Source organism: Phoca vitulina, unplaced genomic scaffold (assembly GCF_004348235.1).
Source record: "Phoca vitulina isolate PV1807 unplaced genomic scaffold, GSC_HSeal_1.0 scaffold13, whole genome shotgun sequence".
In the NCBI taxonomy this organism is placed as follows: domain Eukaryota; kingdom Metazoa; phylum Chordata; class Mammalia; order Carnivora; family Phocidae; genus Phoca; species Phoca vitulina.
This window is the reverse complement of record NW_022589716.1, coordinates 11,982,257-11,995,286: the sequence shown is the minus strand read 5'-3', so window position 1 is coordinate 11,995,286 and position 13,030 is coordinate 11,982,257. Positions and strand designations below refer to the sequence as shown.

Genomic DNA, 13,030 nt, shown 5'->3' with positions numbered 1-13,030 from the left:
TGCCCTTTCCTGTCATACCGTTGACTGACCATGAGAAATGAATGTTCCTGCTATTTTCCTAAGACAGCTTTAGGATTTATCAACCTTGAAAAAATACAGCCAATGACACAAACTGACCCAAAACTTTCGGACCAAAATGTGACTTCTGTCAGGGAAGGAGCGAGGGATGGCGGGACGGAGGAAGGGAGGAAGAAGACAGAGAAATGTAACCACCCACCTGAGCCCTGAAATCAAAGAGCTGAGGGACACAGGGGCATCTTGGAGCATTAAAAGGAAACTAAAAAAAAAGAAAAAAGAAAAAGAAAAGCCTACTACCTACTTATTACCTACCGCCTGCCCCCACTGAAATCAATGATGAGGAGGAGTCAATACAAAACCTCACACCCAGCCGGGCCCAGGCCTCGTAGACTGGTTCCCCATACAGTAGTCAGGCAGCATTGCAGAAAACAGTCAGCTCACATCTCTCCCCCGTGCACGAGACTCCCATGGCTCCTCACTGCCCTTGGATCACAATCAAAGCTCCTTACCATGCCCATCGAGGTCTGCAGGAGCTAACGCCCGCCTGTCCCGCCAGCCAGCCCCCCCACCATGGCGCTGCCCCCCATGCCCACCAGGCTCCCCCCACCTGCTCTTCATCCAGCTCCTCACGCACACCCAGCTGCTCCTCCACAGGGTCCTGGGAAATACTGTTCCCTCTGTCCTGCCCAGCTCCTTTGACTCACACGTGCTCTCTGCAGGGAGACTTCCCTGGACCACCCCGTTTTCTGTCTCAGGCTGTTGCTTGTCTCCTTCAGAAGATTCATCATGGATTCTAACCACCTGGTCTTTTCACTTGTTTGTTATCTGTGATCTGCTATCTGCTGTCTGGGATCTGCTTGGAGCTGTCATGTCAGCCCCATGCTCCTGGGCCCTGCTACAGTGGCCTGGGACACGGTGGGTTCTCAGTACAAATCTGTTGAATGAATGAATCACACCCCCCACACACCATATGGCTACTTCCTTCCCTCTACTTCCCCTGTCAACGTCCTCTGCCACCCTCAAGCCCCCACATTCATCTGGTTCTGTGGCATGAGGGGGAGAGCCAGAGTACAGGTCGGGTGGGGGTAGCAAGAGCACTTGGAGACTCTTTACCTACAAGCGGTACAACCTAAACTCCTTCCCCAGTTGCTGTTTTGGGTAAATCCCTTCTCCTCCTGACCAGCTCAAGGGAAGGCAAAGAAAGAGCTTTGTAAAACCATTGGAAAGTCGGAAAAGGAAACAATGTAGTTTAGGGAAAAAAAGAAATCCTTCTAGATTGCTTGAGACTATTTAAGGGCTGGTTCTTAAAAGGATGAGCACTGACTCGGCTCAGAAACTCTGCTCCCCAGAGTGGCACAGGTCCTGTGGAAAGATGAGGAGGGAGGGGTACTTGAGCTTTCCAAAACCACCCCAGGGACACTAAGAGCTCAGCCTTCCAGCACCTCGAGGCCACAAAGACATGGCTGGCTTGAGGCTTCGGCTTCCAAATTATGCCAAGGGAGGGAGGCCTGGGGCAACTGTCCTCCCTTTTGTTCTGGACGTAAATGATAATAGCACACACAGCACACATAACCAAAGCTCTTTCTTGGAGATTTCTGTGACACCAGGTCGAAGGATAGTGACCTCCAACAGTGTTTCCAAAGGTGCTCCAAAGCCAGACCCCCAAACCATTCGGTGATCAAGGTCTTCCCCTGGACCCCTAACAAGGAGCCGTTCTGGCCCCACCCCTCCATGCCATCCCCACCAGCTCACCGAGGATGCTTCAGGAAACCTGAACCCTGCTTGCCTCTCCAAGGGCCTCACCATGGCAACCGTCTTCCCTTTTGTTCTGGACGTAAATGATAATAGGACATACAGCACACATAACCGAAAGAGCATGCACCTTTGAAGTTCTTTCTAAAAGAGGAAAACCATTTAGTTACACCCAGACAGCCTCGACCTGAGGCCACCCATTTGCCATCCGATTACTCTCTGCCTGCAGCCACGAGGAGTTCCAAATCTTTGACATTCCGCAGACCCCCCCACACTTGGGGGTGGGAAGGCCAAGGAAAAGAACTTATTTTCTGGGTGACAGTGTATGTGGTATGGATGGACAGCTCTTCCTGGGACCTAAGGCCGTTTTGTTTTGCTTTCCCCTTCAGCACGTCTGCATCCAGGTTCAGGGAACAACCTCCGTGTTTGATGTTGGCTTGTCAGTTCAGATCCAAATGCTAGCTGTGGAACCCTGACTCAGTTATGTGACCTCAGCTTCCTCTTGGTATAAAGGGGATAGAGGAGTGCTCGCCTCTTGGGTTTCTGTGCAAATTAAATGTATGTGCAGCATTTAGAATGGTGCCTGCCCCTTGGCATTTGATAAGAATTAGCTCTCATTCGTTTTGTATATACATTTTGGCACAAGAAAGTAGTTGAAGGCATTCTCTCGTGGAGGGAGAGACTCAGGCTCAGGGAAGTGTAGGGAGCATCCCGGTGCTGCCTGCCCTCCTCATCACAGACCCACGTGAAGGACAGATTGTGCAGGGACATCTAGCAGGCACAGAAGGGTCACTGTCCACACTACACGCCCAGGCAAGGTTCCACTGCTTCACCTGCAGCTGAAGCCAGTCGAGACGTGGTGTATTATGTGGCGGCTGCAGCCACGTCTTCCCCCCCGCCCCCTGCACCAGGGTATCACACACAGCAAAGAGAGTGGTTAGCCCCCGAGCAGGTGGATTCTGACAGGCATCCCAGGGATCCTGCTATCCTTGGATTCAGGGAGTCTCTGGCTTCCTGGGTCTCAGCCAAGAGGGAATGTGATGCTCTCCGGGGTGTTCCCTTTGTTACTCAGGTGACATGAAAGCTGTGACACTGCCACGTGCCCCCATCACCACCAAAACAGGATTCAAGGGGCAGTCAAGTCTGACCCGCAGCGCATCCCCCTTCTGAACGGCCCCAGCTTCGGGTCCTGTACCCGGCCCTGGTGGCAGCACTGACGGAAAAGGGGAAAAACAGGAACTACTCGGGCCAGGAGAGCAGAAAGCACTACTCCAAATGTGGGAGAGACCCCGAGGCACGGAGAGAGGGATTTGCCATCAAGGCTCCCACCCCTCTGCCACTGATTATGTGGCTAGTATAGTTCATTCAAGTGGAAAAGAGCAGTGGAAAGGAAGCGAAAAACAACCAAGACCATCCTCTGTTGAATTCAGCCAATGCACGGATTTCCAAGGGCATCTCAATGACTTTTAACAACACACCGGTTGATTCCTTCAAATCAGGGGTTGATGAACAGGCCTTCCTATAGGGCTAGATTCCTTAAATTACTTTCCTACCATTTTCTTACCTATCCACTCTCCACTCTGTCCTATGCAGCAAGAAAGGTAATGATAAATCATTCCATGACCTCCTTCTTCCTTTTTTTTTTTTTTTAGTTCACTTGGAAGAGCAACTATATAGGTGGCAGGTATGACCATTTATTCTAATTTAAATGCAGGCAGCTTTATTTCTTGAGCAGACCCTGGAATGAGTCCCTTCCGTGTTGAGAAGTTCATTTTTTATTCCAAGTATGTAAGAGCTGCTGTTAAACTGCTAACCAATGGATATTAGGCAAAAGTAAATGGCATCCAATAAATGAATAAATAGGTCCTCATTTCTGCCCTCAGAAATAAAATGCTGGCAAGGGACACATTGCATGGCAATCATGATGCTGTCTTCGGACTCACAGCTAAATCACCAATAATGCATTCCTTTTCCCAACTCATTCTAAAATGTTTTATTAAGCAGTTGCCTTGAACGAGGCCCTGGTTAGGTGATAGATAGCTTTAAAAAATGACACCCATAAGTGCCTCCTGGCCTGCTCCCCACTTCCTTCAGCTCTCTCCTTCTGGGAACCCATCTGCCATACTGTAGGCAAGTCCAGGCTACTGCACTGAGGGGAGACGCCTCACAGTGTGGCCCTGGAGGGTTAGATACCACAGGGAGATGCAAGTCTTCGGGAGGAGAACCCAGACAGCCCAGCCAAGCTCCCAACTTCCTGCAGCTTCGTTAGTCCCTCTACCTGACACCACATGGAGCAGAATCACCATCCAGTTAACCCACAGAATTGCAAGAAAGAATAAATTGTTCTCTTAAGCAATTAGGTTTGGGGAGGTTTTATTATATTGCTATGATAAATTATTTCCTCTCCTTTTCCCCTTCTCCTTGCTTCTTCTATTAGTTTTCTATTGCTGCATCACATGTTGCCACAAATATAGTGGCTTAAATAAACACACATTTGCAACCCCCCAGTTTCTTTGCGTCAGGAGTCTGGGCACAGCTTAGCTGGGTCTTCTGTCTGTGATCTCACAAGGCTGCAATCAAGGTACTGACTGGGCTGTGCTTTAATCTGGAGGCTCAACTGGGGAAGAATCTGCCTCCAAGCTCACTCAAATTGTTGGCAGGATTCATTTCCTGTGGCTGTAAGACTGAGGGCCCAGCTTTTTGCTGGCTGTTAGCTGGAGGATGTCCTCAGGTCCTAGAGGTTGTCCCCAGCTCCTTGCTGATGAGCTTCTCCAAAAGCTGCTTCCTTCGTCAAACTGGCAAGGAGATCCTCTCTGCCTTCAGGGAGTGTCTAGGCCCTCTTTTAAAGATCTTCTAAGTATAGCTCACCCAGGATATCCTTTTTGATTAGCTCAAACCAACTAACTTGAGACCTTGATTATATCTACAAAATCCCCTCACCTTATTATATTATATTGGTTAGAATCAAGTCACAAGGCCCACTCATACTCAAGGTGAGGAGATTATACAGGGGGCAAACACCTGGGGGCGGGAATCATGAGGCCACCCTAGGGTCTCTATGCCACACTTCTCAGCAGCGCTGGGATATGGTACATGGTGGTGGTACTGTTCAGAGATACAGAATCTGTCCCCAAGGACTCACCAAACCAATGAAGATGAAAGATAGGCCTAGAAGTAATTACAGTGCTGGACATGAACATATACCACCCCTAGGACAACCCTGAAGGTGTCTGAAGTTTAGGGCTCAAGCAGACAAGATGGCCTCTGACTGGAAGGGAAGAGAGAAAGATTCGGGCAGCACCTAGACAAAAGAATGAAGCTTCAGAATCTGGGGAATACAAGCCCTGCCTGGGAAGCAGCAAGTACCTGTCAATCCAGAACTCCATCCCTGTGGGCATGTCAAGCATAGGAGTGAAACAGGCTGGGAGGAGAAGACAGAATGGTGAGGTCATGGTCAAAAGCAGCATGCACCTGCCATCTCTGGGGGCAGCCATGTCTCAGCTCCAGGCTTTTTTTTTTTTTTTGCCATATAAGAATGATGGCTCCCAAGTGCCAAGTGTACCCATTTATGAGAGAAATTAAAACTTTAAAATTTTATATACTCGCTCCAGATTTTTAAATGACGATCAGTAATTGGCAATTTTTTTAAACAAAGTATGAGCCAAGAAACACATATTTTTGCCCTGGATTTGACTAAGGGAACAGGTTCCTGTAAAGTAAACAGAGGGATCAAAAGTAGACAAGCCCACAGAGGAACCAAATGCTGTTCCTTGGGCTGTTTCTTACTTCCGGGAGTCCTTCCCCAAGTGTGCAGCATCCACATCACCTGGGAACTTGTGAGAAACACACATTCTCAGGCCCCAGCCAGCCCTACTGGATCAGAAACTCCCAGCATGGGGTGAGCGGTTGGTGTTGGAACAAGTCCTCCAGATGATTCTGATATTCGCTCAAGCTTGAGAACCACGGTCTTATGGGAATCACATGCCAGTCTTCAGATCATTTTCCTTTCTTCTGAATCTACTTCCTGTTTCTATAATCTTGAAGATTGCCAACTACAGCATGATAGAACCCTCTACTAAATATCTAATGTTCAGAATAACAGAGAAAGATGACTGCTTAGACATTGCACCTCATCTCCCCTCAACATGGTGCTAAAAGATGCTAAACACATCTCCCTTTAACACATGGGGACCCATGCAGACTCATTACCTGCACCTCCACAGAGAAGTCATCAAGAAGAATGTGTATGTGTATGTATATGAATGCCATAGAACTCTCCAGAATGGAGCAGGAGGGATGGGATCCTGCTATTAATTTCTAATCATAGAAGACTTTCTTACTACAAAAAGCAAATCTGCTTTGACTTGAAATACTCTATAAGTAGATGAAACTCCTTGAAAATGTTGAAATTTCCAAGATCCTGGTTCCAATTAATCCAAGAAAGCACCTGGCCGAAAATGAATATTGTACCTTTGACAAGATATGTGTAAATTTGTGTTTTATGTGAAGAACTGTGACTTTGAAGCCCTCGTCCTCTGCCTCTCCCTGCAAGTAAGGACCGGATGTTTAAATACCAATATTACTGGGCAACTGCTATCCAACAAGTATCACCATGTGGGAAGGATTTATAGAATTCAGTATGTGAGACCCATCTGATAATTTATTCGGTCTTAATGGAGCTGCTTATGAAAAGCCCCCTTCACTGACTGCTAAGCTGCTGATTGGTGCCCACCAGAGGAACTTATTAAAAACATGGATTACTGAGGGGCGCCTGGGTGGCTCAGATGGTTAAGCGTCTGCCTTCGGCTCAGGTCATGATCCCAGGGTCCTGGGATCGGGTCCCGCATCGGGCTCCCTGCTAGGCGGGGAGCCTGCTTCTCCCTCTGCCTCTGCCTCTCTCTCTCTCTCTGACTTGCATGAATAAATATATAAAACATTAAAAAAAAAAGAATTTAAAAAAAAGAAAACATGGATTACTGAAGCACATCCTTAGACATTTTGATTCTGTAGATATGGGATAGAGTACAAGTATCCATAATTTAAAAATCCCCCCAGAGAATTCAAACTAGCTCACAGCTTGAGGAACGTCTGGGTTTAGGCACTCAGAGGCACCAAAAATGTTAATATTCATCATTGATATCCTAACATATGGGTTCATCAGATAAATAAATGTCAGCCTGGAAAGCAAAGAAGGAATTAGAATAGAGAACAAGCTTTGACAAGGGTGGGGGAACAGCCCTGGGGGATGGAGAGAAGCTTCTGGGTGGTAATGAGGGTGCAGAAGGAGGAACCATAGAAAAACAGAAACATCCAGGAGATGACTGTATGGCCACCATGGCTGACTTCACCATCTATAGATGCTGGACTCACCAAGCAGCTCTGGCTCCACAGAAAACAAAAGTGCTGCCCAATATGGACAAAGCACCCTTCTCAGTGAATCATTTCACTGAACATGTTAACCATGTCTTTATGGATTTCTTCTCTCCTCCAAAAAAAAGTTTCATTTTGAAAACAAGGAAAGCCATCATATTCAGTTTGGTGAACCAGAAGGCACAAGACTGAGAAACCTTTAATGAGATTAAATCTCTTTAATGAGATTAAATCTAGATGGGCACCTAACCCTGGACAACCTGGGCATTACAGTATAACACAGATTCTCCGTCAACTGCGCTGCATGGCCGGCATCAGCAGCTTACCTTGCGATCTGGCCAGTTGTACTTCGCAAAGATAGTGTCATAGGTGTCCACCGCCCCGTCAGTGATGAGCATGATGGCCTGGCTGCAGATGCTCCCTTGTCCTGTGTGGTTGAACTGTGGGGAGAAACAAGTTCAAACTAAAAAACACACATAACATAACATAATAAAAAAAAAGCCAAAATAACCCCAAATAAATAAAATAAAATAAAATAAAACACACCAGAGAGTTCTGTACATCCATGAGACTTCAGAGGCATGAGGGCTTGGGAAACCTCTCAAAACAAGAGCTTGTTCTGCAAAACAGAACCTACACGACAAGCTTTTCCCCATGCATTCACCCTATTTGCTTTGGCAAATTGAAACTACATACTGACCTCAGAGGGGATTTCTGAAAAACACGCGCAAGGTGGGAAGTGAGATTCTAGGGCAAATAACCTGTCTTAGCTTCAAGCACAGATAGTGTCACAGAATATAAGGCAGTCCAACCCCAGAATCTATTCCCCTAAGCCATTGGCACAGTCACCCTTTAGGAACACACGAGCCACAGAATACGAGGCAGGCAACTGCCTCTTTCAAAATCTAAAGGAGTCTGGTTTGATGCATTATATAATACAATCAGCGAGGTTTTGGACACATGGAGAATAAAGTCAGGAACATGCCAATTCAGACTAGAAGCCTAAGCACTCCTTGTAGGGTTTGTTTTAAATATATATTTGTTAGCATGTAACATTACATATTAATTTATATACATTACTGAAATTCCAAGATTGTGCCCACTGGTGTGCAAAACCCTAAATTTCTTCAACTTTCAGTTTTATGTGGCATTGTAAAAGCTCCCAGTCTTCGTGAGTGGTAGACTGGGGTAGACTGGTCACCAGAACTCGGTGTCCTTCCCTTGAATCAGCGGTGAAGAATTCCCTTAGTGAATGTTATTAATGCTGCAATTCAAAGTAACACCAGGTCCTTTAAAAAACCCTACAATTGGAGCACCTGGGTGGCTCAGTCACTGAAGTGTCTGCCTTCAGCTCAGGGTTCTGGGATCAAGACCCGAGTTGGGCTCCCTGCTCAGTGGGGAGTCTGCTTCTCCCTGTACCTCTGCCCTCCCCTCCACTCACGCTCTCTCTCTCTCTCGCTCTCTTTCTTTCAAATAAATAAATAAAATTTTAAAATAAATAAATAATCAAAATCAAAAACCCTACAATTAACAAGACAGTGCCGAGGCATGAAAACACACAAAAAGTCTTTAAGTTTCAGTAGTGAAAACTCCCACCATTATAATTGGTGAAGTTTATTCATTAATTCTAAAATTATTTACTAAGTACCCACACAGAGCTGGGGATGAAACATGCAAAAATCCCTTCCCTCCTGTAGTTTATAATTCTATGTGGGGAGACATATAGAAACAAAGTAAATAAGTCAATTTTGTTGTATGTGTGGTAACAGTGATGTTAAGAAACAAATAAAGCAGAGCAGGGGGATGGGAAATGGGGAGGCGGCAACTTTAGAAAAAATAGAGAAGACCTCACTGAGAAGGTGATATATGAGTGACACCTGCAGGAGGTGAGTATTTGGGGGAGGGATGTCCCAGAGAGGGCCAAGAGCACATGCAAAGGCACTGAGTGGGCACGTTCCATCTGTTGACCAAGGCACTAGGGAAGGATGGAGACTATTCTTGGATTTGCTGCTGGTTCCTGCAGAAGCAGAGAGCTATCAAGTTGAGATTTAATGCCTAGTCTCTTAGAGTTCTGATGTAGAGACTGAAGTTGCAACTTGAGAGAGAAGACTATAACTAACTGGATGAATGAATGGATAGAAGGATGGATGGATGGATGGATGGATGGATGGATGGAAGGAAGGAAGGAGGGAAGGAAGGAAGGAAGGAAGGGAGCGAGGGAGGGAGGAAGGCGGGCAACAAGTTTTAATTTACTGAAGACTAGCCCCTAAGGTAGGTACTATCATTACTGGCATTTTACAAGTGGGGAATTTGAGGCAGAGATTAGTTAACTTGCCCAAGGTCACACAGCTCCCATCTGTAATGGCCAGGATTTAAACCCAGGCAGTCCAACCCCAGAATCTATTCCCAGATCCAGCACACTCTATGGCCTCCCAATAATGAGATGAAGGTCCTTGAGCAGATGGAGATGCATGGAAGGGCTCCATAAACGCTCATTTCCTTCACCTGCTTCTTCCTCCCTCCATCCTTTCCAGAGTTGAGGGTCACATGGAGTCATCAGATCCCCCACCAAGAGTGAGTGAGTACTCCCAAATTCTGTGCCTTAGGCACTTGCTTCACTGCAGTCCTGGTCCTGGCAGCCACTCCTGCAACTCAGACTGGACCGGAGTCCGGAGTCCTTGAATTAATGAGCAGACGTGGCCCATGATGTAATATCATAGAAATTCTCAGGTATGTACAAATATTTGAGAACTAAAGCCCTCATACACAACTACAGTTCTACTGTCTATCAATTTAACACACTATTCCAGAAAACTCTTGTCCAGGAAGATAAAAATTGCCAACAACTTTATTGCTTATTCCAGGAACATCCTGAAAGGCCCATCAACTCTCCAACAGAAACTATCACGGGACAATTTATAACCTAAGACTCTTTAAACCCCTGACCTCAAAATCTTCCCTCTGCTGCATCCACCAATCCTAAACTAGAATATTAGGATTCTCACCCAGTCTTAACCAAGCCTCTTCCTTCTCCTCCACTCTGAAAGACCCACCTTCAACCAACCTTCATAATCTCAGTAAATGGCGGTGTCCCTTCTACTCTGAGACACTGCTAAGATTCTATCGTCATGGTGCATTTTCTTCCTTGCTGCGGTAAGAAGAAACATCCCTGTGGTCCTTTCCTATCAACAGGTTGTTCTGGCAATGTTTTGGGGGAGCCTGCATTCAACACCATCTTCAGATCATTGAATAAACCCAGCAGTGGGCCACTAAATAAAGGTGATCTCTGCTTCAGTTCATAGAGGCTGAAGAAAGGGGAAAAAATCAAGACACCTTGGGACTGTTGTTCATGCAACTCGTTGGAAAGCATCCTGGCAATATTCTCCCAAACGAAAGGCAAGAAAGAGAGGGAAATGAAGATATCTGAATAATGCAGACTGGAAGAAGGGGCTGCCCTGAGCTGTTTATTTAAAAACATCACTTTCCTCTCCGGCTGAGTCCCTGGTATTCTCTGCAGCAATCTGCAGTTGGAGAATTTTGAAGAATGCAATTAAATTCAAATGCTTTGATGAGTAATATCTCTTCTCTTCATATTTGTCTAGAACTTTTTTTTTTGAATAGCGGGAGTGATGAAAGTATTTTCCATAATAATAACAATGACAAGGGCCTGATGATGAACTACAATTAGCTCAGTGATTCATCAGTTAGCAGCAAAAATTTCAATGCATCCTGACATTTAGAGCATTTGGTTGTGATTAACAGTCTTTGAAATGTCACCAAATTTTATTTAATTGGCTAAGAAAAATTTTTAAAAGGTAATCACTAAAAAGATCATATTCATCGCCAAAAAAGATAATTGCGGTTGTCACATGACAAGGTAGATGCTATAACTACTGTAGCAAACTGGCTCTGTGTTCTTACAGAAACTAATGAATGCAGCAGAGATCAATAGATGGAAGGGTCTTAGAAGTTTATTTGAATGCTCCTTTCAAAGCCGTTTGTACAACTGCAAGCCTTTAAGTCATCTGAGCAAATACTGACACTGAAATGCAGGTAATTGCAAACCAGAATTTACTTCATTTAGTTCTAGTAACCTTTGAACCATTCCGAGCCCGAAACACAATCACACTTTCGAGTGTGTGTGTGTATGTGTGTGTGTGTGAGTGTGTGAGAGAGAGAGACAGAGAGTAAGAGAGAAAGATACAGACACACACATAGAGGGAGAATGTGCATTTGTGTGATTAAGAAATAACTATTTATTCATATTGGCTTGCAAAGGCAGGCGCAATACACAGAAGAGAATTATATCACTTAAAGGTCATATTGATGAAGTGGAAAATAGCTAAAGCTTCATTTTCATGGGAGATTAACCATCTCTGTGTTTTTCAAAATGTTTGGCTATTTAAAAGCCCAGTGGCAAGAGATGAGATGGAAATGTTTCTCTCTCTGAGATAAATGTGCACTCAAAATATGGTGCCACCCATCAACCAACCTCAATCAATGATATTCTGTAATCTTTTTGTTCTTTCCATTTCTTGCTATCTGGAATTTACATTGGACCCATTGGGTTTTCTGACTGGCCAGACCCCAGAGGAATTTTACAAGTGAAGGCAGAGCAGAGAGGCGTGTGGAAGGTTTCCCTGGTTCACAAACATTTCCGTCACCAAGAATTAAGGAAAGAAATCCATCATGTGCTGGTGATTTCTCTGGATCTGAGAGGTGCTGGGAGACTAATATACCCTCTTGGAGCATACAAACATATTATGCCTGAAGGTATGTTTGGTGAGCTGTGACTTCTACAAGATTCTAACCCTGAGGTTCTGATATAAGATAAAGAGTTCCTGAGTCAATACGTTTGAGTACTGGCATAAATACATTTTGGAAAAGGTCTGTTCCCTGCAGAACTTCGGAGGTCTTGAATGTGCACAGGTGCGTTGTGAGTCTCCGGGAGAGGAGGGTGCCAACTTGCCACTGGACAACACTTATGCTGGAGTATCTCAGCAGACCAGCGTCAGCTGGGCGTGCAGTGGGAAACACTGGCTTGGAAGGGTTTGGGGACAAAACTGGTAAGTGTACGGGACAGGGAGAGAGAAGGTCACAGGGCAAGGAAAAGGAGAGAGGAGACAATCAAAGGAAGCAGACAATCCTGAGGACTGGGGCAGGAAGTAAGACCAAAACATCAGGAGCTCGAGCTGCTTCTAGAAGCCAGAGGCAGCCTGGCCAGAGTTGAGGCTCCCCAGTGTCTCTGTGGTCACAGGGATGGCACTACCCACCTACCCCAGCCCTGCTGAAAGGGAGGCAGGTACGGCTTCATTGTGCAGAATCCTCAACCCTGGTCTACCAGGGCCAGGTTCATGGGCATGGGATGTGCACGGCTGTACGGGGCCCCATGCTCTACTTAACACTCTGCTGCCTTTCTCTTAAGATTCTTAATGACTTCTGGTCAAGGGACCTGCATCTTCATTTTGCACTGGGCTTCATCAATTATATGGCCACTGCTGGGTCTATTCCCATCCCCATTTTACAGATGAGGAAAATAAAGGTGAGGCTAAGCAGAGTTTTCTCAAGGTCACACAGCACATTCTGACCAAGTCAGGATTCTCAGCCCAACCTGCCTAACTCCAGAGACCACAGACTTCCTATGACAAGCATCTCCCAACTCTCGCTCCTTCACCACTTCTGCCAAAGAGCCAGGAAACAGGGCGCCTGGGTGGCTCAGTTGGTTAAGCGACTGCCTTCGGCTCAGGTCATGATCCTGGAGTCCCGGGATCGAGTCCCGCATCGGGCTCCCTGCTTGGCGGGGAGTCTGCTCCTCCCTCTGACCCTCCCCCCTCTCATGTGCTCTCTCTCTCATTCTCTCTCTCTCAAATAAATAAATAAAATCTTTAAA

General features: G+C 45.9%; 1 protein-coding gene across 11 annotated transcripts in view; it reads right to left on the bottom strand.

Moving 5' to 3' along the window:
* The window catches only part of CACNA2D3 (calcium voltage-gated channel auxiliary subunit alpha2delta 3), a 960,286-nt gene that overhangs the window by 399,544 nt on the left and 547,712 nt on the right, over window positions 1–13,030 (bottom strand). For all 11 annotated transcript variants that reach the window (XR_004300377.1, XM_032411506.1, XM_032411505.1 and 8 more), the window contains one exon: window positions 7,467–7,580. Coding sequence is in view for 10 of the 11 variants with exons in the window: in XM_032411506.1 (XP_032267397.1) it covers window positions 7,467–7,580 (114 nt within the window). In the remaining variant the exon portion in view is untranslated. The remainder of the gene's footprint in view (window positions 1–7,466; window positions 7,581–13,030) is intronic.